The sequence below is a fragment of the Colias croceus genome, chromosome 18 (genome assembly GCF_905220415.1).
Source record: "Colias croceus chromosome 18, ilColCroc2.1".
In the NCBI taxonomy this organism is placed as follows: Eukaryota; Metazoa; Arthropoda; class Insecta; order Lepidoptera; family Pieridae; genus Colias; species Colias croceus.
Genome location: NC_059554.1, coordinates 6,198,580 through 6,226,395, shown reverse-complemented (window position 1 = coordinate 6,226,395; position 27,816 = coordinate 6,198,580). Strand labels below are relative to the sequence as shown.

General features: G+C 33.5%; 2 protein-coding genes across 6 annotated transcripts in view; one reads left to right on the top strand and one right to left on the bottom strand.

Annotated features, from left to right (window-relative positions):
* The window catches only part of LOC123699981 (sodium/potassium-transporting ATPase subunit alpha), a 34,761-nt gene extending 27,881 nt beyond the window's left edge, over nucleotides 1–6,880 (bottom strand). For 3 of the 5 annotated variants that reach the window (XM_045647044.1, XM_045647042.1, XM_045647043.1), the window contains exon 1: nucleotides 6,828–6,880. In XM_045647044.1, the coding sequence (XP_045503000.1) occupies nucleotides 6,828–6,851 (24 nt within the window). In that variant the 5' untranslated portion in view covers nucleotides 6,852–6,880. The remainder of the gene's footprint in view (nucleotides 1–6,827) is intronic. The other 2 variants (XM_045647050.1, XM_045647046.1) reach the window with 2 other exon arrangements.
* A 1,413-nt stretch (nucleotides 6,881–8,293) lies between these two features.
* Nucleotides 8,294–27,468, top strand: LOC123699655 (alpha-mannosidase 2). Its single transcript, XM_045646659.1, has 20 exons — nucleotides 8,294–8,676; nucleotides 8,831–9,106; nucleotides 9,554–9,701; nucleotides 10,389–10,563; nucleotides 11,142–11,443; nucleotides 13,126–13,211; nucleotides 13,850–13,950; nucleotides 14,514–14,691; nucleotides 16,917–17,101; nucleotides 17,750–17,923; nucleotides 18,405–18,669; nucleotides 18,874–19,046; nucleotides 19,662–19,880; nucleotides 20,481–20,658; nucleotides 22,860–23,018; nucleotides 23,537–23,689; nucleotides 24,651–24,773; nucleotides 25,358–25,549; nucleotides 26,084–26,197; nucleotides 26,611–27,468. The coding sequence occupies exons 1-20, from the start codon at nucleotides 8,545–8,547 to the stop codon at nucleotides 26,767–26,769; spliced, it is 3,492 nt and encodes a 1,163-aa protein (XP_045502615.1). The 5' UTR covers nucleotides 8,294–8,544; the 3' UTR covers nucleotides 26,770–27,468.
* The last annotated feature ends 348 nt before the right edge of the window (nucleotides 27,469–27,816 follow it).

Below are 27,816 nucleotides of genomic sequence, written 5' to 3'. Positions count from 1 at the left end.
AAGCGGTGATATGTTCCATCAACTGATAACTAGTTCAGAAATCACATACACAGCAATTTAGTTCAAGCCTTGTGATGTTAATTATTTCGATCAAATGATAAATGCATAATTTCCAAAGCCAATGTTTCGTTGAACGTACAAAATTTCATTCCTATTCACACGGCGACCTAAATTGAAATCGCTAAAGTATCTATCTGTAGAACAATGAACATTCGACGCAGCGGATCGATGGTGACCCGCTTCACGACCAATGCACCTCACTGTCCGGGACTGTGGCTATGGACAACTTTTCTACATATTACATAAGCACTTCTTGGAAAACGCTAACAGTGTTAATGTGAATTCCCGTTGGTATATCTGACTTTGCCAACTAGAAATGTAATTTACTAAAGGAGATAGATAATGGAATTGTATTTGGTAATTATAGCTCAAAAGAACGAATGTAAATCATAATGGACACAAATTTTTATGTGCTTAATGAGATTTTCCTATACAATCTTATTGAAAGTACCTTTTACTTTGTTGCAAAGAACGAAAATCGATCATCTATACAAATAACAACGCTAATGGAAGTAAAAGAAGTGCCACAAAGGCAACAGTACTTCACGATGAGTAATGTACAATGTTTGCACCCTGCACGAGCCAAACACAAACACAGACCGATAAGTCATCGGTAAAAACCAATTTCGAACTGGGGATCAATAATGCGCTACTTTGGGCTAAATTTGCTTGTGCATTTAGTGACAGGGTTGAAAATCGTTATGATACACTAATTGTATAACATTCTTTGTATTATCGTGTGGTAATATTTTATAGCCAAATAGACATTCTGTAATTTCGAAAAGGAAGCTTATAAAAACACATAAAAAAGCTTTAGTAACATTGAAATGTGAATAGTGATTATAAATCAGAGTTTCAACGGTATAAATAAAACGAATGATTTGCGGGAATTACTTTATTATATCTACTAAAATAAGCCAGGCATAGATGTTTATTTTATTTTAATGAAACCGAAATCCACTGGCCCGTAAATATGATTCATTCATGCGTGATATGTATTTATGAATCATATTCGACAAGTTTAATGAGATGACCTAGTATCATATAAGGGTGGGATAGGATTATGTTTGTTAGTCATATTTTTCGTACTTGTTGTAAATGAAACCTTTCCTATTTTACTCTACAATGCCATGGAACTAATTACTAATTTACTACAACAACCGGCCAACAAGCTTCCGTAATATAAGGTATTCTATTAACTATCGAATGCCAATAGTAAGATACCATAAAATAAATTCGACTTCTATCAAAGTCCGTGAGTTTCCAACATCCGCATCAGACATTTCCATCATATGAAAGTCCTTTGAACCACTATTTAATTCTAAAACTCATACACCCGAGTCCTGACTCTATGCTCCTGCCCTAAGTTTCTTATAAACCGAGATCCTAATTCATAAACAAGGCAATAATCCCTTCTAAATCCATGTGGGAAGTGGGTTTCATTATATTGTCTAATCAGAGAACAAAAATTTAAACGTATAGGAGATAAATCGTCTAAGATAGTCATATTTGATAGTCATTTTACGTATACATCAGTTGTTATGTTCATCATGTGGTTCATCACACAGAACAGTAAGAACATAACATCATCAGCCGTAGTAATAGTAGTTCCCAACGCCATTTCCACACAGTAATATTTAATATGTAGTAAGGTTGTAATGTAATAAAAAAAATAAGCAAATGGATTCTAAACGGTCCATATCAAACAGGTTTTATAGCCAATATACTTCCAAATTCGCCAATACCAGGCATGCTTTTTATAGATTATTGTCATGCCAAATTGATAGTACCGCAGCCCTATCGAGGACGTGCTATTAAACCGTCTGCTGAAGTAGTCTGGAAGCTGGCACGCGCTTATGTAAGCGCAATGTACCCCAATGTTACGTAACACACGTAGAAGCCTGCGTCTGGCAAGTACCTACAACCCTTATCTGTTGATCGACCTTGTTACGCCAACGCTTTTGTGAATATTCCAACTGATTGTACCAACTTGAGCCAAGCATAATGATTTCGAATGGGAAACTTGAAAAATGTTCGAGTGATAAAAATTTTCAACAAATTTTAAACGGCGCCCAACAATCTTATCTTGTTACTCTTTCTTTGGAAGTTTATATGACTTGTTTTGTTGGTTTTCCAATTTGTTTAGAATACAACAAAAGTTTTTCTATTTCACTGATTACTATACAAAGATTGCTATACTGCAGAATGTAATCGCGTGCGAAATGAATATTTGAAAACCTATTCAGTATTCACACAATCATTCCTATAGGTACTTTAACATTGTTTTAACTTTTAAACACATTAAAAGAACGTAATAAGAAATAATGTAATTATTGTAACATAAACTTATTAAGAATGGTAAAAATATATATTTATCGATGGTCTACGCCCACTCGATGCCCTAGTTATCGATCGCTCTCCAAGTCTGAACAGGAAACGCAGAGACCTATTAAGTAACTCCTTAGCACTTTTAGTTGTTATATTTGTTTGTCCTGTGAAACCAGATTTTTTTTCGATACATTACAGTATGCGCGATGTATACAAATGGAGCAGATTATAGGATCTACAGCTACTAAAATAGGTCAAAAATAGTGTATTTTTAACTCAAATACTCTTCGCATTATAATACCTCATGGATAAAGATAAACCATAAACAACGAATGTAGTATAAATAGCAGAACAATTACCTTCCCAAACATTTTCAAAGTTATAATTTATAATCATGAGTACAATCTTGTTTTTGGATAGTTAACGAGATGGCAGCAAATGCTATTAAGCGACTCTACTTCCAAGCTTAGCTAAAGTTGTGCGCACTGCGGTTGCCTCTACAACGATCCTGAATAATATCCTCATTATCTTAAGTTACAAAACCAACTAAGGTGATTCATGAGATGTCTCGCTAAACGAATCTACATCATAACCGTCAAGATTATATATTGTATGCCTTAATGGTGTCACAAAAATTTTATTGTTCGCGTTAGGGTCTACTTTGTGGTCGCTAACTGCCACCCACGATAATCTTAAAAGGACACGCTCTCATTCCCGACATCCTACGGGAAGTTTGACCACTTGCGTCAACGCAAGACCTTAGGAGCTACTAGACTATCAGTCAGACGATTGTTTTATAGACTGAATTGTTGCATGCGATATTCCTCGCTAGTAAAGTACAAATATGAACGACTCTTGTGAATTTTAAAAGAAACCAAGAAGAATTGATATCAAAATGGATAAAAGACTATTCAAGGCAGTAATACGAACGATATAATCTTTTGTAAAGCAAGACTTCTTTGAAAAGCGACTTGTTAAACTCAAAAATGAGATGTGCTCGTTATTCAGACTGACCCATTCATCGCGTAAACTGTTACGCGAATCATACAATGTTGGGATGGGCTAGTAAGGTCATACTATTCATCATATAGTAATGATGATATCGCATTGAACTATTCACTCTGTTATACGATAAAGTTTCCACGTAATAATGTAACAAGAGATAGGTACTCATGTAACACAGGAATCGAGTACGTATAATCACTTGAAATATGTTAAACAAAATGCATAGATAAATATTTATGAATGCAATTATTGTATCACATAAGTTGAATGGTACTAAGATGCAGTCTGAGATAGACATTTTAAAAGTGTTCATAGCATTATCAATTTAAATCCACCATTACTATCGGGTTGGATCAGACAAGAGCAATAAAAGGCAAAAATTATGATCATTGTGATTGGTGTATCCGTAATAAAATACAACCTACTCACAGGACCGCGGAGTATTTTTCCTACGGTGTCCCGCGGTAACCTTGGATGGAGATGAGCGCGTCTTGGAGTGTGCTGTGTCCTCTAATACAAATGCGGATGCGCTCAATTGGCTCGGTCGACGTTATCGAACCGCGTTAAACACAACGCAAGGCTGCATACGTTTTGCATTTTTATATATCACCTCAAAATTCCCATTAATTCAAGAAAACATGTTTTTAACTACGAATGAGGTCACGTCGAGTGAAATTGAGTCTTATTCGCATTCGGCTTGAGTGCATTTTGCGTTAACGCTTGCGCTTAAATTATGAAAAATTACTTTTATTACATTGCTATAAATCACAGCATATTATATCATAGCAAAATTATAAATGTAAAACATTTAATTGTAATACAATAATAGATGACAAGATGTATTTTTTTAATTACATGCTCCTGGTTGTTTAAAGTTATTGTTATTAAAACATATGTATAAATTAGGTTTTAGATTTATTCTGTTGTTTAAACAAACCTTATACATCTACCTGACTTTGGATAGCATGAGTAATTATTATTTTATAATGGTTTCCATTTATTCATGATCTGAATACTTAATAAGCATTTCATTTGCTGGCAAAGTTTCTATTTTCATATAATTTTACAGAGGAAGAGCAAGCCTGTATTTACTTTATGTTCTTGTAAAAAGCAAAAAATGCCATTAAATAAAAATTTAATTAAATTACTTCATCGTTACATCTTACATATTAAAATAGCTGTTGCCTTAAAGTTTGTCTGCATGGTCTGTGGAATAATATCTAAACCAACTCTGCATATTTTTCTATCATACATATAATATTCCTGCTAAAAAATTCTCATACAAACTGCAGTTTCTTGCTGGCATTTCTCTAAAGAAACTGCTGGAGAATATTATTGAATGATGTATTTTGATAATCCAAACATGCTTCTCTGAGAATTTGCATTGTATAAATAAATTTAATCAGTTTGAGTGGCGAGTCCCACTTTTAAGCCAGCCTTATTGCAAAATGTATTCACAAAATAGGTCAATTATTAAATTTCTTAATTTCAAGTTTTCAGTACTATATATATACATTACAAAAAACAAAAGGTTTGCAAAAACCTTCCACTCCAGTGCTACAACAAAATTCTGTTTGTAGCAGACGTCTATAAACTACAAACTTATATTAAGGCCGTGTACGCGGTCCGTGCGCTGTTTGGCTCAAATATGTGATTTTTCAAACCAGATTGTCCATCAACCACTTATCTTACAAACATATGAATTACTAATAATGTTAGGAAATTTTATTGTCTATGTAGTTAGTTAAGAGTTTTTTTCAATTAATACAGTATTTGTGAATACCATCAAGATAACTGAGCCGATGATTACTTGATTTCACTTTTAGTGTCAATTTCGAAGCTAAAAATATCTGAAATTGCTGACAGATCTAACACACAATTTTTTTAACTAACTGCAAAAATCCTTATTAAAATAGTTAGTTAAAAGATTTTTTTATTTTGGACTCCTAACTTACGAAATTAAATACCACAACAATGTGAATTTTTTTAGAAATTATAGTCAACAAAATGATTATTTTCACCAAGATATTTGACTTAATTGAATATAATTTATACATATTGCAATAAAAGAATGTCTTACTTATAAGATAAAATTTAAAAAATCAACTAAGGTACCTCTATTATTTTTCTACAATTTTTTTAAAAGTACTATAAAACACTGCGCGCGACCCGATTCAAATCAGTCGGCAGCGAGCCTTTCCAGAGAGAGGACATGTTGCTCGGCGCTCTCCTGTGGACCTATGCTGTTCATAGTAAAAGGATAGCGCAAGCCGCGATCTATCGTAATAGATCGCGGAGATTTTGACTTGCGTTAAATTGAATAAGCGCTCTTAACTTACAAATTTATCCCAATTTTCCATAATAATATATAGTGTTTCTTGGTTATAATGTGTGTATTAGTAATAAGTGATAAATAAATATAACAGTGGTGTGGTGGTGTGGTGGTGGAGAGCAGTGGTGGCTCAGTGGTGAGACCTTAGACTTCGAATCGATAAGTCCGTGGTTTGAGACCAGGCGAGCGCGTAGGAAATAAATTGATTTTTCAATTTATCTGCGCATGTTGTAACATCACCACTGCTCGAACGGTGAAGGAAAACATCGTGAGGAAACCGACATGTCGAAGAATTAAAAAGTTCGATGACATGTGTCATCCGCCAACACGCACTTGGCCAGCGCGGTGGATTATGGCCTGTACCCTCATAGGAGGCCCGTGTCCCAGCAGTGGGAACGTATATGGGCTGATGATGATGATGATGAAATATAACAGTAAAGCGCTTACTTCTGGGCTAGCATTTCAATATTTGATTGACTGTAATGTCCGAGTATTAAAAAATTACTATATAAATTACCATTCCGGTTGATTAAGGTTTGTTTAGTAGATACTCAAATTCCATTTGTTTTAGGTATATAGATTCAAAGTTGAAGAAAGGAACCAATTTATAGATATTAATTGAAGACAATAGGCTTATGTTAAGTTATTATACTATATAGCTGATTTTCACGATCACTGTTACTGGTCAGAGCACAATTATATAACATTAATTTATTATATAATAATAAAATTAAATGAGTATCGTCTTACTAATAAAGAATATATCTAGAACGGCCGCGGCGTTATATTACACGTCCTATACAATGACAAATAAGACTTTTAATACCAACAAAGAAACATTTTTCATAATTTAAATGAACACAGAGAAGATTTATACACCTGTTTAATAAATTTAAAGTACTGTTTAATTCATAAATATATAGAAAACCAGTAATATTTGCTAAAGTTTGCAACCGCCTATATGGGTGTGGTCAATTGTGTGCCAGAATTTTGAGATACGTCTGTATTTTTTAAGTTTTATTATAAAAGTGCATTATGGTGTTGCTTAACACATAAACATACAGGGCGACACGAGTGTAATAAGATAAAAAATTAAACTTACATCGAGAGATTCCTTTGACGCCATCTTTCACACAAACTGTTTGACGTTTAAATTTGAGTTTGACGTTTGTAACAAATATTTTGAAAATCGATAACAAATCTGTTCGGATAGTTATACCAAGGACTTCATTGGGTATAAAATCCTTAATCCTGAATTCACCAAAATAGCAATTTTACCAATATCGTATTTTAAATTTATCTATTTGTCTGTTAAGGCTAATCTAGAACTATCTCTAGAAGACCTTAGGGAAATTTCACTGATAGATTAATATAGCATGATGTGACTAATGTAGCATGAAGTTATTTATACTTTTCTTTTTCTATATTGTTATCAAGATTGTTATTCGAAACATAAGTATAGGGGCTGACAAGAGCCAATTTAACAGTGATTGTGCTCTCGTTTACTCCCATACAATTGGACAGTGTGCGCAAACGAGAGCGCAATATCACTGTTACTGGGCGGGGCCAGGTCGTAGAAGAAAATATGTGATTTAAGGAAAAGTGTGGGTCATATGCGAAATATGACTCGTTTAGAGCTAAGGTTTAGAGTATCAGGAATGAATATGTTGACTTCGTGTTTCGTACGTCAAAAAAATAAACACAGAATCATTTAATGATGATTTTAAGACCAATCTTTGCAATTATTTTCTATCGAGCCGATTTCGTCCAATTATATGTATCGAGTCCGTCCACGGTCTTCGAAATATGATGAATATTAACATATATTTTTTTTTGATGGTCTAGAATAAATATCTTTTCTTAAAAAAACTGCTCAAATAACTTCAATTTGGTCTTGTCAGCCCCATAAGAGGAAAAGCAGCAAGCAAAATCACAGGAATAAAATAATTATAAAGGATTACAGGTATAGTTTCATGTAAACTAATTAGACGATCTATCTTCTATAGCATATAAAACTAGGAAGATAATTTATAAAGTAAGCAAGAAAATGATTTATTTTATAGATTTTAGTCGGTTTGATTCGGGGGTGTGGCAAACAAATTTTTGGGACATATTTTAATGTAGTTTTCTTTCTTTTCAAAATTATACTAGGTTTCCTTTGTGTGCCTTTGAGTATGTTTACTTTTTCATCTATCATACTATGTATGAGACCACAATGAGACCAAGAGACCAATGAGACCTACTCTTTTAGAGAGAGTTCCCTTCGGGTAGTTTAATACATACTCTGACTTCTGAGGCATATAATAACGAAATTCCACTTGTATGTTTGAACTTTGAAGTAATGAAGGTTAAGTTTGTAAGGTAATAAGTCAGTTTAATGAGCTCGTAATATCGTTAGTAATTTTAAATAAGTAGTAAATAAAAATTACCATTCACATTATGTTGAATTTTCGTGAATAGCTATTCAATTTATTTTAAACATGATGACAGTTGTGATGACAGTGAAGAGAACTGAGAAACGTGAAACGTCAATTGATTATTGACAAATAGGTAGATTTGTAAGCACAAAAAGCCTGAGCAAAAAGCCGTATTTGCCGTATTGAAAGGAAAGAAAGAAATAAAAATTAATTAATAACGGTGTCAAGTGCAATCATCCATAAAATAATAAAACCACTATCAAATCTGTTTATTTCCTCACCATTCTTGAGCCAGTGTATTGGCATAAACAAACATGATTTATAAAGTGGAAACATATATTTAAACTAAAACTTCCTATCTACGTTTCGTTCATCTGAGTTAAATACAAAAAGGGCAAAAAGATGAGGTTAAGAAGACTTTCGGCGGTTTTTTGGGCAACATGTATTATAGCTTTCTTATTTATTCTTTATGTTGTTACCGACTTAACATTTAAATTGCCAAGTATTAAGCCTGTCATGATGGAATTAGATGATGTGAGTACTATTTATTTCTACTTAAACATATATGTGGTCTGATAAATCAGAGAGATAAATAGCTATTATGTGTGTATTATTATTATGCTACATAACTGAGTATATTGAATGTGTGTAAATCAATCTATAATAATTTAAACAAATATTCTTTTAGAGCAAATGGTCATCATTTGAATCAAAACTGCGTCACATAGAGAATGAACTTAATGAGCATCACGCTGTGGTTGGTGAGATTAAAACCGCCATGGATCAGATAGTGGATCGCTCAGCAGAGAATCCTCCGATGAAGAAACCCAAGACTCAAAAGAAACTGGCTAAAATAAGAGAGTTTAAGGTTGTGGGCGATGAACCTCCAAGAATGCATCTAAAGAATAAAGTTGATATGTCTTACTGTCCAATTTATCAACAGAGCTCAAAAACAGATGTACAGGTAAGACTTTAATTATAATTTGTATATAAAAATTTACAGATGAAATTATGTGGGTACTAGGTAGCCATGCAGGTAAAACCACGGAGAGCAGACAGTTATTAATTAAGAAATTAACATAAAATGAATGTTAATTTCTTAATTAATAACTATCTGCTCTCCGTGGTTTTACCTGCATGGCTCTGCTTCTGTTGGTCTGAGTATGATTATATAATAATTAGCCTCTAGCCTTCCTTGATAAATGGGCTATCTAACACCGAAATAATTTTTCAAATCAGACCAGTTGTTCCTGGGATTAGCGCATTCAAACAAACAAACAAACTCTTCAGCTTTATAATATTATAAGTATAGTAAGTAAATAATATAGTTATATTTTGTAAACATACAAGATTAGTATCAAGTATTACAATCTCAATATGATATAATACTAATAAAGTTGATATGTTTTAGATGCTGTCCATGTATGAAAGAATAACATTTGATGATAAAGACGGTGGAGTGTGGAAGCAAGGTTGGGACATTGAATACAAAGAGAGCCAGTGGAGCAGCAAGAATAAACTGAAAGTATTCATTGTTCCACATTCACACAATGATCCAGGTAATTTTTTTCTAATAAAACATCAAAGCATATATTTGATTCTAAATAAAAGCAAAAGAAAGGTGTTATTAAATTAGATACATATACTTAATAATGTTGATTTCAATCAATAACTCATTAACCTGATTTATATTTTATTTATTAAACACCCAAATGAAGTATACAATAACAATATTATTTACTACTAGCTTTCCGCCCGCAGCTTCGCCGGGTCTAAAACCTAATAAATTATATACTAAAACCTTGCTCTTGAATCACTCTATCTATTAAAAACCGCATCAAAATCCGTTGCGTAGTTTTAAAGATTTAAGCATACAAAGGGACATAGGGACAGAGAACGTGACTTTGTTTTATACTATCTAGTGAAACACCCAAATGAAGTATAAAATGACAATATTATTTACTAAGATATCTCAGTACATACAAGAAGGATTTACATAACATTCAGAGATCACTGACAAGTAAGCCAATTTAAATGAGAAGTTCAAAGTATTCAAGATAACTAATTAAATCAAAAGAAAATTCTTATATAATAATTATTAATTATGTACTATATTAAAATAGTTTATACATTTGTTAATACTATGTTATGCTTGTATGCCTTTCTATATCCTCTGGTGATTCTCAAAATAATTTAAACAATAATAAGTTTTCATATCAATTTCCTGTTTATTTTTTATTATACAGGATGGATAAAAACATTTGAGAATTACTACAAGACGCAAACAAAAGCAATATTTACAAATATGGTTGAAAAATTATCAGAAGGCATCGGCAGGAAGTTTATTTGGGCTGAAATCAGCTTTCTATCCTTGTGGTGGACTATGGATGCAACTGAGAAAGAGAAAGTTGCTTTTCAAAAGTAAGTATCTTTTATTCAACTGTTTCAAGTTAATGTGAATATTTATCTATACTTAAATTTTCATATTATTCTGACTTATACACTATACAGTACTCCAAAAGTGATAATGAGCATTGAAATCTTCGTCACAGTTTGGTAACTGTCATATTCCCGGAGCGTCCGAAGACGATATGTATATAGAGTGGTTAAATACATTTTCTTCATGCATAATTAAGTAAAATTTGTTTAGTCAAATGAAATACATTTTGGAATTATACGACAATTAGCGAAGATTTGCATGCGCATTATTAATTATTGAATACTGTACTTTAACTTTACATGAATCATGAACTATGTGTATAATGTATTTATTATGTTCATTTGCATTGACATAGATTTAAACTCAAACAAACATTTATTTATTCATTTAGACTTCTTCTAGAAGCACTTTTGAATTGTAACAGTCTTACCATTTACTATCAATTCGGAAAGCATTGGCAAGAAACATATTATATCATACTTAACAAATTCCTCAAGTTAGTCAATTATCAACATTTTTCTAATTTCTTTTTTTATATCATCTATAAAATAATTTTCAGCTTACTTAAAGCGGGAAAAATCGAGATAGTCACAGGTGGATGGGTAATGAACGACGAGGCGAATTCACACTGGATGTCTATTATACAACAGCTGACTACAGGCCACCAATGGCTGACGGAGAACCTAGGTTATACACCGAGAAACAGTTGGGCTATAGATCCCTTCGGATATTCTAGCACTCAACCTTATTTACTGAAGCTTACTGGGTTTGAAAACTCTTTGATACAGAGAGTACACTATAGGGTGAAGAAGGAATTAGCTATGGACAGGCAATTGGAATTCAAATGGAGGCAACTCTGGGGTATGTTATATTATATACTATTTCATAAGCTGTATAATATATATGTATAGCTGCATATTTATCATTTCACCGTTTCTAATTATTCTTCAATCTATATTCTGCAAAAGATAATGTATTTCAGTGGCGGTACGTTCATACAAGCCGAAAAGCCCGGCTTGCCTAAGGAATTCGCTACGAGACAGGAAAATATCCAAATTCACTTTTGAATATTCGCGCGCAACGAGCAATTCAAAATTTGCTCCGAAATTCAATGAAAACTCACCAACAAACAATGTCGAATTCGAGTCAAACTTTTTAATTTCATCCTTCTTGCTATCTACATAAAGTCGTACTTTGTATAAACAGTGCGGTGTCCTTCTTGAGTGACATATAGTTCTCTCGCTTGCACTCGTGGGCTTTTACCGGGCTTTGCGCTTATCTCTTCTAACGTATGAAATTTCGTTGAAGTAGCTACATACCTATCTATAGAATTCTATAGCAATTTATATGGCCAACAAAGCCGGGCTTTAACAGTGTGAAGATAGTTACGATTGCGCGTCGCGCGAACGAACGTCGTGAATATTATTGTTATTGTATGGTTTAGCGCGTGATTATACCGGTGTAATTTAGGTTAAGTTTTTCGAATTTTGTGATAAAATAAGTGTCGCGACACAGATTGTATTGTAAATTGTGATGGTTTGCTTTATGCTCAGCGGGGAAAGGTAAAATCATTAAACTTTACTGTAAAACAACGATTAATTTCTTCATCAAAACCAACTCCCGATTTGTGCAGTAAGTAACATAAACCAAATTTTAATTGTAATGTTTACGAATTAATCGATTTCATGAATGAGAATTGGTTAGAAGAAGCCTTCTGATGAAACTTGCACATATTTTGGTATTTACGATTCTTGCTAGTTGTTCTTCCACGGAGCGTGCTTTCTCAGCGTTAAATCGAATTCATAGGTAGGTACCTAGGTACGTATTTTAAGAAATACACAAGGCCAAGAACGCCTTTCTGAATTAACAATGACTGTCATTGAGAAAGAGCTGTTAATTGAATTAAAACAATCACCTAAGTAGGTACCTACTTCTATTCTGATGTTATAAAATATTTCCTTCAGAAAGATCGGCGTTTTGAATTAGAATATAAATGCTGTACAATTTTATAATATAATGTCATGCAGTTTTATATAATTTATAGATATAGATTTTATTATGATTGTAATGGTAAACGTTTGACTCAACTGTTTGCGGGCGCGCGTGAAGATTTAGAAGATTTGATTCGGTATGTTCACATTTTTTATAAGTTTTATAACGAACATAGGTACCTACCTACTTAGTAACACAGTGTATACCTAATTCAAGAAAAGGGTACCCAGCAAACACTTCGAAAAATTTGGGCTTGCCCAGTCCTTACACCCTAGGCACGCCACTGATGTATTTATGTGTATGGAATAACAATATTATGCTTTTTGAATCATACTTATCATTGAGGAAGTGTTTTATTATCTTTTTAACATAAAAAGAGCGTGTGTGCCAAGCACACGTGTCAGAAGTGAAACTTCTTTGGCAAGATTCAAAGATACCAAAATCGTCGCCTCACTCCATGACGTGACGGCATTTCCATGACGTAACCTTGAAATTTCATTCTCAAAGAAGTTTCACTTCAATAAGTTTTAAAATAATGGATATTTTTTCAGATGGCAGTGGCAAAACCGATATGTTTACCCACATGATGCCATTTTACTCATATGATATACCTCACTCTTGTGGCCCTGATCCAAAGGTAAATTTAATGAAAACACACAAAACTTATTTTTCCATACAATTTTATTATGTTAAAACAGATTATTGTGTGCATCAGTATTAAAAGACAATTAGGAATAAATAATTGTACTAATAAAGTATTGTAATAATTTATACCTTATCATATTTTATACTACTTTAATTTACATTTCGAAAAAAAAAAACTGGAAATTGATAAAGAGTTTTTATTGTTATAATATAGGTATTATAAATAATAATAATAATAAATATTATAGGACATTATTACACAAATCGACCTAGTCCCACAGTAAGCTCAATTGAGGCTTGTGTTGTGGGTACTAGGCGACGATAAATGTAATATTTAATAAATACATATATAGATAATAACACCCAGACCCAAGAACAAATAATTGAGTTCATCACACAAATATTTGCCCTGACCGGGGATCTAACCCGGGACCGTCGGCTCAGTTGGCAGTTACTTTACCACTGCGCCAACCGCGTCGTCATTATATTATTAGTTATTACATATCTAACTTTGGATGTATTAATTATTTACCAGAAATTATTTTTCAATTTTCTATGAAAGTTAATTATAGCATTTTTATGTTAAAATTAACAACTTTTTATTAATTTTGTTATTACAAAATTTTCTAGATATGTTGTCAATTTGACTTCAAAAGGCTCCCTGGCAATGGAGTAACCTGTCCTTGGGGTGTGGCGCCCAGGAAAATTATTCAGAAAAATGTGGGAGAGAGGTGAGATTTATTTTCTATTTAAAATCTACCTAATAAATAAAGTTATATATAAATTAAATAATTTACCATTATCGTTGTAGAACCTTTTAAAAACTCCATGTGTGTGCCAAATTTCATGACAATCGGTTCAGCATTTTTTGTGTTTAAGAGCGACAAGCAAATATACAAACGTTCGCATTTACAATTAGTAGGATTTTGAATTCACCGCAACTAATAACTGTAAAATATGACTGTGGACACATTAGATGAATGTTTAAATTTTTATTAAGCTATTGCATAGCTTCTATCGCGGGCCTTGAGCGTGGGGACCGAATCGAGAAATTCCGTAACGAAAAAACCTCACGCTCCCCACTCCGAGGGGCGGAGGTGTGGCTTGAAGGCATAGCATGCAATGCTTTGCAAATGCAATAAGCTTTACCGCGGCAGTCTCCGAGTGCCACACGTCGTTTTTACGAGAAAAAAATTATAGTAATAGGCGTTTCGTTTTCCCACGAATATTATTTATAATTACTACACAAATTTGTGTTAAAATTATTTATTCTAATACATTATTTTTTCTTCAGGGCATCACTAATATTGGATCAATGGCGTAAAAAGGCGCAATTATACCGCAGCAACGTGGTACTGTTTCCGCTCGGCGACGACTTCCGGTACGACCGCTCCAATGAATGGGACCACCAGTACCAGAACTATGAAATGCTCATTGATTATATTAATAATAATGACGCGTGGAATGCTGAGGTATTACTGATACAATAATTTAAATACAATTATATATATTAATAGAAATTACACGCGAGACTGGGTTAAATGTTAGTTTGATATGTAATTAGAATGCACTGCGATTCCAACAGCTACCTAATTGATTAACTAATCGCAGCTAGTCAACGACTATTAGCAAAGTGAAGGTAGTTGGGTCGAACGTCGTATCGGTCAATTAAGGAAAGCTGGCATGTTCACAGTACCCACACTTATGCAATTTCACTTACAGTATGTTCAAAAATAAATGCGACTCTAGTTTCATTTTAGACTTGAATTGTAAAATGGGTGCGTTGTAGATAAATATATTATGCAAATATAATTATGAAAGCTCTCATAATTTACCTGTAAAATTATACTTTAAAAGTAAATCAATTGATGAAGTTAATTATTTATTCTAATAATAATCAATTGGATAAAAGTATTAATGATCAGATTTCTATTGCTTAACAAATCCAATCAGCATACATAAAGACCTGAAATAATAATTAAATTTCAGGTCATAAAAACAATACAAATAGGTAACACGTGCGCTCACTCCCAACACACGGATGGTTGTTTTGATAATGATTTAAATAACGGACGTCTTCTGCAGTTGCGGAGCAGTCTTGTCCTGACTTTAGTCGAGTAAAGATATCTAAGAAATATTATATTTGTAGTAGTTAAGTACGTAATACCTACCAATACGCGCTAACAAATATGTGTTACATGTTTATTGTATAATTTTCACACTATTGGTTTTAAACTCAAACTCAAACATTTCTACAATTAGACTTCTTCTAGAAGCACTTTTGAATCGTCTTAGCAGTTACAGTTTTAACATTTACCACCAATTCAGAGAGCAGTATCTATAGAGAAGAAGAAGAATCTATTTAATCGTACCTAATCGTAATCTTCTACTTCACATCAAGTAAAAATTGTGTATAGTTTGGCTTATTTTTTTTAATAATGTGATAACTCTGATTATTAATTAAATAATTAGTAATTTGATTTTTGAAAAAAAAATGCCGATTTTAGTCAAAATTTATATTTTTCTAACAAGATCCTTATCATCCAAATTTCCACCTTGGTGAGAAAAATTGACATTTCTAATGAAAATGAACAAAAAATTAAATGATTTTATTAAATACTGTAAAATAGTCTATAATTCTTCCATTTACTGTATCACAAAATTCTTCATAGATTTTTAGATATTCATACTACACCAATTACATCACCCTGTATTTATAAACAATTGCAAAATATGACACATACATAGGCCGGGAGATACTGACACAAAATTTCGGGTCATTTGTAACAGAATGGCGGTTCTACAGAGGTCTTATTACGCAATGACTAAAAGAAAAATGATGGTCAGAACGCTGGTACCGGCGGACTAGTCGCGTGGGTGTTAGTCGAACTCGTCGTATAAATAGCGAAAGTCAAACGATTTGTAACACAAAAATTTTAGAATTTACCGATAGCCCATAAAAAAGATGTAGTCCGCCGGTACCAGCGTTCTGACTATCATTTTTCTTTTTGTCATTGCGTACTAAGACCCTTCTAGACCGCCATCCTGTTACAAATGACCCGAAATTTTGTGTCAGTATCTCCCGGCCTAACATGTGCAATGTGTAAATGTGTTGACGTTCCAGCTCTTCTTAATATATCAATATAAACAACGTCCGAGCCCCTAGGCACGATTCGTACGAATGCGCCACATACGACAGCTAAGCATGTTCGGACAGGAAACAGTGACAACTATGTTGACAACTACTCATCAACAAAAATATTAAATCAAAAGTTACGTCTAACAATATGTATAGTTTTATTAAAGATTAATAAATAAAAATAAATACAATACGAGAATAACAATAGCATGTTAAAATATTAAAAAATTCATGCACTTAATATTTGATCTTAAAAGACTTTAATTTCAAGACTAATCATTATTGAAGAAAAAAGTAAAATTGCGTGTGTACCGAGCACACGTGTCAAAAGTGAAACTTCTTTGGCAATATTTAAAAATACCAAAATCGTCACCTTACTCCATGATATGACGCTATTGCCACGACGCGACCTTTAAATTTAACTCTCAACGCGCCTAAAGAAGTTTAACTTCGTTTTTATTATTTTTTATATATAAGTACAAATACACGCAAATTAAATGACGCATTTTTATTTTAATCCTAATTCTAACAATTGTCCCAATATTAAAATTATTCTAGATTCAATTCGGCACCCTTAACGACTATTTCAAAGCATTACACGAAGAGATGAAAATGTCCGATTTCCCGGTGCTCACTGGGGACTTCTTTACGTACGCGGATAGGAACCAACATTACTGGAGCGGGTATTACACTTCCAGACCGTTCTATAAGAATATGGATAGAGCGCTACTGGGATATGTAAGGTAAATATTTATTAGTTCTCACCTTATGTTATGACAAAATATCATGAAACTGAACTGAAATGAAGATTTGTTACAAATTTTTGTCTGTCTTTCACGTCATAATGGAGCGATTTTATGATGTTACCAGTAGGGTTATCATTATTCGAATCAAACAAAATCTAAAATTAAATCAAAATCATTTATTTGAAATTAAACATGGTATTACCTTACATAATATGATAACTATATGTGATTCATTTATTGTGACATTTTGTACAATGTCTCCTATACTAGGTCAAAACCTGTGTTATAGGAGACTTTCATTTTAGATTCAAACTTTACAAATATCGATAGACGCTATTACTGTTAATTTCATTCTATCTACGCGGGCGAACACGCGGGTATTAGCTAAATAATATAATTCATAAATTATTAATAACTAGCTGCTCCGCGCGGTTTCACCCCCGTGTCTCCACTCCTGTTGGTCGTAGTGTGATGATATATATAGCCTATAACCTTCCTCGATAAATGGGCTATCTAACACCGAAAGAATTTTTCAAATCGGTCCAGTAGTTCCCGAGATTAGCGCGTTCAAACAAACAAACCCTGCAGCTTTATAATATTAGTATAGATTAATAAATATAATTAACTATGATTTAAACCCCCCAGGGCAGCGGAAGCGATAACTTCCCAAGCGGTATCTTCCCGCTCAGTGACGTACATCCTGTCTCTCCAACTGCGCGACCGCGTGGAGCGTGCGCGGCGCTCGCTCGCGCTGTTCCAGCACCACGACGGGGTTACCGGCACCTCTAAGGACGAAGTTGTCGTGGATTATGCCAAGAAGTGGGTATTTTTTTTTATTTTTGGCAATTTTTGCATAGATATCTAGCCGGAGAAGGAGCCGTCTTTTATGTCGGGTTTTTACTGGCTAATACCTCGCTACTTTTCGTTGACCAGTTTTAGTACGTCCAGGGATGAGGTCGTCGTGGATTATTATAAGAAGTTTGTATACTTGGTTTGTAAGTGGGTAGTTATGTGTGTATTTGTAAAATTTATATTTGTACTTCAAATAGTTATTCTGTTATTGTAAATTTTGTGATATAAAGTACCCAAGTCATTCTGATTATATGTTTAATATATATCTCATTAAAATTGAATGTATGTTTTTTTAAATTATCCTTCACTCGATTCATTTCGTATCCCAACAGTTATTGTGGTAAGCTGTTTCATTTTGGGCATATATTCGGAACGGTACATCAGTATGATCATAAAGAAATATGCACATAACACACCTAAATATAAACTAATTGAATTTACTATGTAGGTTACACCAAGCCATCAAAGACTGTCAGTCAGTGATCCAGCAAGCGGCCTACTACCTGCTCAAACAACCGGCCATTCAAGACCAAACCCAAGAGGATATTTACTTCGATATCGATGATATATGGCAGCGGCATGATGAAATACCAACAAGAATTACTATAGCCCTGGATGAAGTGTCTCCGTCTAGACGGATAGTGCTGTATAACGCGCTGGCCTTCAAGAGGCAGGAGATATTGACTGTTATCGTTTCGTCACCGCATGTTGAGGTAATTTCTCTTATATACTAATTTTCCTGCAATATTAGTTACTTTTTCTGTAAATCAGTCTCTTTATTAATTTGCTCAGTGTTCTCTAAAATGTTATAAAGTTTATTTGCTGTCATATTTATAATTATTTTCTAGAATCTGCGGAAGGATTGTATTTACAATATATTAAACTGCCATATTTTTTTATTCTCCAATTTCCACCAGGTATTCGACCCAGATGGTAGTCCAATAATGGCGCAAATAACCCCCGTGGTATCGGGCGAGCGTCGTCTGGGCTTCGCTGCGAACAAGTTCCAGCTGTCGTTCCCGGTCAGCGTGGACGCGCTCGCGCTGACCACGTACAGCGTGTCGCTGAGAGACAGCATGAGCATTAACAAGTGAGTGCTGTGCAGTAGTCGCCGATTATGTAAATTGTAACAGATAGTTACGTAATCGGTGATATAAAACGTCTACCCAAACTCCGGCCAGAGTTTAGTTGCTTTGTAAATTCGACTTTAATTCGTTCGAATAAGATTGAAATTATTTTGGTATATTGAGATAGCTTCGTTTGTAAAATGTATTGTTTTCGTTAAGTTTTGTAAATATGTACCTTAATAGATGATAATAAGGTTGATCTCACTATGACATTTATTTCTTTACAGACACATACTTGACGACAGAATTAAGTTCGTTTTTGTATTGTATTGTGTACTAAGTTACTATTACTATAAATAATAAAAGGTGTTGTGTATTGGGGTCACCAACGGTGTAAGTCAAATTCACGTCACCAATGGCGGGTTAAGCCCACGTTTTTAGTATGCTAGCTAGCGTCTAGCGAAATGCTTGTACTTGTGCCTAAGTCTTTGTTGCATCTTATGTTTTCTTGATTAAAATAACATATTATTTAAAAACACGACGTTATTTTGTATAGCTTTTTTTTTGTATTAAATAATTGTTCAGTAAACCTTAATTTTCCCCATCTACCCACATAATGTAAGATTATTTACCCACAGATACACATCGTTCGCGCGGATCCGCGTGTACAACGCGGACTACTGGTCCATAGAGTTACCAAAAATGTTCCCCATAGAGCAGCCAGCAGCAAGACTAGCTGATGACGTCACCCTGCAGGCCGGCAACAGTACGCGCGTGTTGGCCACCAAGCACGGGCTGGTGAAGGCCATCATATCCAGCGATGGGAAGACCACGCCGGTGCATATGGATTATGTACAGTGAGTTGAGGGTACTTTAGTGAAGTAGAGGGTAGTTTTAAAATGTGAAATATTATGTTTATCTATACTAATATTATAAAGAGGAAAGGTTTGTAATTATGTGTGTATGTATGTATGGTTTTCACGCATAATCTACTGGACCGAATCTAATTTCAAAAATTATTTCACCTTCACTGAGCAACATAGGCTAGGTTTTATCCAGGAAATCCCACAAGAACGGGAACTATGCGGGTTTTTCTCTGAAAGCGCGGGCGAAGTCGCAGGCGGAAAGCTAGTTTAATAATAAATGAGATTGTTGATGATTGCTAAAGTCAGAATGTTTAAAATATAGCTCATATTTCTACAACAAAATATACTTCGTCCTTTAAGCTTAGCCAAAAAATGAATTGCTTCTATTTAACTTCCTCCATCGACACAAAGGCCTTTTATCGTTAACTTCGAATTTTAACACCAATTACTAAATGAGAAACTTGTAAATCGGTTCACAATTACCGAAAATATCCTTGCACAATGCACATACACAAAAACACATACAAACGAACATAGAACCTTGTTTTTTGTTTTCTAAACTGTTTAAAAAAATTATTTATCCTTCCACAGGTATGGTACCCAAAAGCTACAAGACAACAACAGTGGCGCATACCTATTCATCCCGGATGGACCGGCGCAACAGTTCAATTTGGACGCATACCCTGAATTGGTTATAACTGAAGGACCCTTCAAGGCTAGCCTGTACACGGCGTTAGTTGGACCTAAAACCGCTGAGATTATATTAGCTGTGAGTCGATTACTGATGATTTTGATTCAAGAAGCTTATATCTAATACACTGGAGATTGCACTATGACCATTGACTTGTCACAAGAAAATATAACCTTGAATGACGTCAGTGTTGTTTTTTGTCTCTTTCTGTGGGTGACCACACTGGTTTGTATATTCAGGATTTTTCGAAATAGAAAAAACTAAAAATCATGGTCTATAAATAATAACGACATATATTTTTAACAGTATTAATTATACCTATTATAATATTACTGGCCATACTTTATAGGTACATACAATTTTAATTGGTATAGAATGATAGTTTTAAATAACTCTTGGCTACAAAGCCTGGATATGAACCGATATATAGCATTAACATCCTTTGTAAATAGAGGAAAGTTGTGTTTTGCATCAGATGCTGTTTATCAAATTGTAAGCTACTCAGATCTTCTTTTTAAACGCGTTGCTTCGACGGGTCAATTTCAAGCCAAAATCATCAAAGAAAAACTGTTTATAATAAACGCCTTGCACAAATTTCAGCAACTTTACAAAGTTTATTTTTCAAAAGGTATTTTTTTCTGGGTCGTAATCCTCAGTAATTTTACCCTTGATGGGCACATATATTTCTTTTTATTTTACTTTTTGGAAAGCTGAAATACCTAAAACAAAAAATATGAGGTAAGTTAAAAAAGTATAAATTTCAATGTAAAAACGAAAAATCTTATAACTACATGTGAGTGCAATACCGATGTCGAGTGTTGTTTCATTACTAGTAAAAATCTTGAAAATGGTGTTCTAAATTTCATCATAATATTGTTATTACAATATATTCTCTTCACTATCCATAAAAACTCGTCATCATGGTTACCTTACTTGTTAATTTTGTTTATTGAAAACTTGTTGAAAAATGATAAAGTATTAGGAAAATAACAAATTAATTAACATGACTGCTTTCCAAAATGATGCAAAATTTTACAATTTTTGCCATTGAAATGATTCTAAACAGGTAAATGCAGGAGTATTGAGGAATATTGTAAATAACGTAAATATACACTTGCCTGTGAAATTCTATGCCAGAATTTGGTGTCCAAACACTTCTGCAATTTTTCACAATGCAATACATTATTTATATTCGGAAAATATTTATTAAATACGCAACAATATTAACTTAAATATTCGAAGCGACGCAATTTTTTTGACACTTATGCTATATTGTCAAAGTGAGAGTTGCTACAATTTTATTATGGTAACTACCCATAATCAGGGAGTATCGCTTTTTAATAATTGGTCCAGATACTTATTTTATTTAGCATAAATAATAATTGTCTCATCCAACAATGCTTCTGAATGACGTTGTTGGCAATTTATCAACAAACTCATGTACAAAAACTAACCTTTTGCACAGAATATTACGGCATACATAGTAGCCTTGGGAAAACTTCGTATTAACAGTGGCAATACCAAGTTAGGTGTGAAAGTGATAAAACACAACAATTTTCTTGTTACACGTCAAATGTTCATACCGAAATCTCCAGTGTATTAGATATAAGCTTCTTGTTTTGATTACATAAAAACGTGTATCAGCCTTTATGTATTTGTACCGGAAGTACGAAACCTTCGAAATTTAAATAACCCAAGAAAGTTAGGGTGTAATAAAATATCGATTGTTTTATAGGGGAGCGGGGTTTAGTGAATCATGTGCAACATATAATGCATACTAAATTAAAAAAAAATAATCGGTCATAATATTTCTGACTGGTATGTTATATGGCGGGGAGATTAGATAGTTTTACGTTGTTAATGATAAGTTACAATTTACTCAGCCTAATATTTTGTACCAAGTAGATCAATATCGTAATATTTTTTATCGAGTTAAGTTTAAACCGTATTGTATAGTAATTTTTATTTGAAATTACATACTTAAAATAATAAATAATAAATAAATAATAAATATTATAGAATATAAATAATAAATCGACCTAGTCCCACAGTAAGCTCAATTGAGGCTTGTGTTGTGGGTACTAGGCGACGATAAATATAATATTTAATAAATACATATATAGATAATAACACCCAGACCCAAGAACAAATAATTGAGTTCATCACACAAATATTTGCCCTGACCGGGGATCGAACCCGGGACCGTCGGCTCAGTAGGCAGTTACTTTACCACTGCGCCAACCGCGTCGTCAAATATTTAATTTCTCCTCTATCTTCAGGTATCAGTATACAACAACCCGTCGTTACCGCAAAGCGAAATAGAAATAACGAACACGTTCCTGATAGACCCGAAGGTGGATGATATGGAGCTGGCCATGAGGTTCTCTACCGGTATTAAGAATGGCGACGTTTTCTATACTGATGTTAATGGCATGCAGGTATGTGTGTCTACATGTCTCGTATAATTATTACTTTTAATGAAATTTTGTTATTGAACAAGGCTTAATAATAGTTTTTATAATGCTAGAAATAAAAGAAGTGTGGATTTGATGATTTTTAGCATGAAATCAGATCTAACACTTATTTTACGACACAACTGAGTAAATTTAAACGTTATTATAACAAGATATTTGAAACACAGAATTAACATAATAGAAATTACTAACAAAGAATTTTAATTTCCCTCGATCAATTTTATCCTATTACGTTTGTTTGTGTGCTTGTTACTCCTTCACGCAAAAACTGCTTAACCGATTTTCATGAAATGTTGTACTCAGAGAGTAACTTAGATTAACATATAGGATAGTTTTAACACCAAAGATCCCACAGGGAATACACGGGCGAAAACCTAGTACCAGTTTAAACATAAATCTACTAAAAAAATTAAAAATCTACTATATACTACGAGTATTAGGTAAATACAGAATTACGTATTATAGATGATAATCTTTTTCAGATGATAAAACGTCGCTATTTCGACAAACTACCGCTCCAAGCGAACTTCTACCCGCTGCCAGCGGCTGCGTACATCGAGGACGAGTCGACCCGCCTCACTATACTCACTTCTACGCCGCTAGGGGTCGCTGCACTGCAACCCGGTCAAATTGAGGTTTGTAATATTAAAATTATAAAGTTATATTCCATCCTCTTTAATCCCAATTCTCCTTCTTATCTTAAAAATCAATTTAAATTCTTAGATTCAGGTTCCTACACTCTTCGTTCCGCCGATAACCTTCTCCTTAGCTTTCCTTCTCACCATACTTCCTTCCTTGGTAACTCATTTGTTGTAACCGCTATCAGACTGGAATTCTCTGCCTGTGGACGTTAGACGAACTTCCTCTATAAAATATTTTAAAACTCTTTTATATAAGCACCTCTCCAATTTAGCATATCCTTCTACTTAATATTATGTATTTTATCCTTTCCTATTATTAATTTATATATTTTATGTATTCTATCTTCTATAATCTATATTATTATTTTATTTATTATATCAGCCACCCGCGTAACATGTACGTTTCTTCTTTATCTCTTACCTTGGGCAGTCTGGAAGAGATCGCTAGTAAGCGATAAGGCCGCCTTATGTACCTACCTTTTGATGTACCTTTGTATAATTGTAAATATTACTTGGTGTGGTATATTAAATTGATAAATAAATAAATAAATAAAAATAGGATTTTTGGTAGTGACAGAAATATACTATTTGATTGTAATTTTGACTTACTTAGTACGGTATGAGTTACAAGATATTTATCGGGGTTAAAGGGTTTCAGAAATAACAATAGTAACAGAAAATTGTCATTGCCCTTGAAAACCATTGTATAAAAATTACTGCTAAATATGAATCAAAACTATAAATAATAGAGTAAGGAGTCTTCAAATTAACACCGTGTCACGACACGTCGTATCCTACTAGACATATGAATTTGTTAAAATATAATGTTATTGTTCATATAGATTTAAACATGTATGTGTATATTTAAATCTATCTCTAATAAATAAATGTGAGTTAAACAAGATACCATCGCAGTTATTTATCAATTATTTAAACAAATCATTATCGTGTGTAGATAATGCAAGACCGTCGTTTATCCCGCGACGACAACCGCGGCGTGAACCAGGGCGTGCTGGACAACGTGCGCACGCGGCACTGCTTCAGGCTCCTCGTAGAACACGCCACTTCGCCCTGCTCTGTACGTATGCGTTTGTATAGAAATTGGTTTTCTACATTTTTGTAATATATGTAATGCGTTATATAAATAAATGATGTGAAGTGAATAATGTATGGAAAAAATGCTACTTATTCATTGTTGCTAATTTTACATTGGTCGTCTAATGTACTATTACTAGTATTAGTATTACGCAGAATGCATGCTTTCCAAAAAATGCCAATTTTTAAACGAAAGTACTGGTAAAATAATGTTATTATGTACTCAAAAGAGAAACGTCCCTTGAAAGTCACGTCACTCGGCGCACGTGTTTATCATTTTCAGCGCTTAATTTATTGCAACTATCATCTAGCGCTTCCGCGGTGACAAACTGTATGGGCACTTCTCGCCAGGCACGTAGTGCTTATTATTTTAAAGGTTTCAAGCATAACTTCTATCTTCTACGAACGCTTCCGCCGCGATAAGTCTCTCGTTAAAGATCCCTCGCAGTACCGCATTGATTACTTTCGCTTTAACCCATTGAGCCCCGAGCGACCCGATCGGTATAAATTTTCAATTGTGTCTGTGATTCCGGGGCCTGAGTTATTAAATATGTTATTTGTTACCAGCGTTCCCGCGGCGACAAGCTATACGGGCACTTATCCCTCGGCGCGCACGTGTCCCAGCACACGCAGCTCCAACCCCTACGAGTGCTGCTACACGCTGCGGACGAGAACTCGCCCCGACCGATGTACACACGTGCGTTGCGATCGGCCGCGGATATAGTGCTCGCGTCGTTCAGATCGCATGTTGCTGTTACGGTGAGATTTGTGTCCTTTATAAATGCGAAAGTTTGTGAGGAAGGATGTATGTGTATGTGTGTGTACGTTTGTTACTCTTTCACGAAAATACTACTGAACCGATTACAAGGAAATTTAGCATTCATTTAGAGGGTAACTTGGATGAGACATAGGATAGTTTTTGTCACCGAAATACCACGGGAACGGGAACTATGCGGATTTTTCTTTGAAAACGCGGGCGAAACCGCGGGCGGTATGCTACTATAGTATATATTATATAGGTAGACAGTGAGGTAAGTGTGTTGAATGCGGTGAAATAATATGGACTTACACATATTGAAAAAAATGGGTGACACATACTATATGCTTAATGACATAAACTAACACACAAACATACCGACAATATATTATACTTTTGAAACACGCTACTTGATTACAGAATTATTGCATGTTGTATATGAAAGTATAAGTAGTAAATATTTTTCCCATATTATGTGAAAATGTTTTCTGTACTTATTAAAATAAATTATAAACGCACATGTTATTTTTTTTTAGAATAAAGACGGTTCAACCTACCACGGTATGGGACTGACACTGCAGCGAGTACAACTCGAGAAATGCTACAACAACAGAGCTATCTCTAAGTTTTACACAGTTAGCGATGGACAGGTGAGACAATTATTATATTATGTTATATTATTGCCAAAATTACAAAAAAATGTTTGCAGCAGTAGTAATAAAAAAATCGTTTTTTGGAAAACCAATTTTATTAGTGTGTACTTTACCGATTTGAAAAGTCGCATTTGACATACAAGTAATTTAGCTAAAGTCAAGATCGTGATAAAAAGTTTTGCAAGTCATTAAATTGATTCAACCAACAGGTCATTAATTCGAATTTTTTTAACAATGAGCAGCGTTGGGCGAATAGAGGTTAAATGTCTATGATCGGCCGTCATTGTCAATGTTTTTTCATAATCGCTGTAATGGCGGTGAACATCGACGATCTTGTTGGGCCAACGCTACCCATAATGGAGTAAACATTACGTCGAACATAAATAATTCAATCATTCGTTCATTTGCAGGTACAACTGACCGATATGATAGACGTCCAACCGGACCACGTATACGACAGCTCACTCACATTCCTGCACATTAAGAACCCGCTCCCCGACGCATTACTCGTACTATGTCCCATGGAAGTGCGATCTGTTTTCATCAACATGACGCTCAAACACGGCTGAATGAACGAGACTGAACGAATGAACGATATTATAGTACATTTTCATAGTGAAGACTGCCAAAGTCCAATTCCTACTTGAATTAAATATAAACTGAGATACGATCTTTTGAAATAAACGGTTGAAGATAATACATACTTTACAGCGCATGTAATAAAGTGCATAATAGACTGAGAGTGAATGGAAAGTGAATTCAAAAGCGACTGATTAATTTCTTAACTTTGTAAGTCTAAATAACTCGTTTCGCTCTCTCTCTGTCCTAATTTTCCTCAAATACAGTAGAATGTAGATAAATAGACAACTTAATCCTATTCATAATATATATAATAATTACATAAATAATTAATATATAATATAATAATTACATAAATAATTAATATATAATATAATAATTACATAAATAATTAATATATAATATAATAATTAAATAATTTATATTTTCAACATAAAGAAGCAATAAATATAAGGATAGAACATATTGTATCGTAAAATTAGCGGTGTACGGACATAATATAAAATTGTAAATAGCTGCTATTTCTAGCTAATTTTTATATTTCTAGAATTCAACTATATAGTAACTAATTTAATTAATACGGCAGCATTTTTTTGTTAATTGTTAAATAATTTTTCATGAAAATTGAATATGTTACTTATTTTTGTGATATGTTTGCGTTTGTGATTATAAAAAGTATATTTTGTATGTATATTTTTTATTAAATAGTATTCTTAATATACCTACTATTTATTTTAATGTTGTTAACGATATTTTTATATTTGGATAAATCTTACGAAATTTGTCAATAAATAAAATATTTTTATTTTGTTTAACAATATGTTCGCTGTAAAACAATTTATTTTATACAATTTTTGTATTTATTATGTAATGTATATATGATCCGCTTATAGATTTTTATTAGTATTTAATCAGTAAAAAGTATACAAAACCTGAATTCTCTAATGTAATTCAATGTATACTACGTCCTTAGTTTTACAAAAGAAATTAATAAATATTTTATAATAATAAACTTAGATATTTAATGATAAAGCACA

Bases quoted from the DNA above. Each gene is read 5' to 3' on its own strand.
- LOC123699655 (XM_045646659.1), top strand. From the start codon at position 8,545: ATGAGGTTAAGAAGACTTTCGGCGGTTTTTTGGGCAACATGTATTATA. The intron at 23,690-24,650 runs GTTTGTAATATT...TATCGTGTGTAG, and splicing joins TGCAACCCGGTCAAATTGAG to ATAATGCAAGACCGTCGTTT. The intron at 26,198-26,610 runs GTGAGACAATTA...GTTCATTTGCAG, and splicing joins ACACAGTTAGCGATGGACAG to GTACAACTGACCGATATGAT.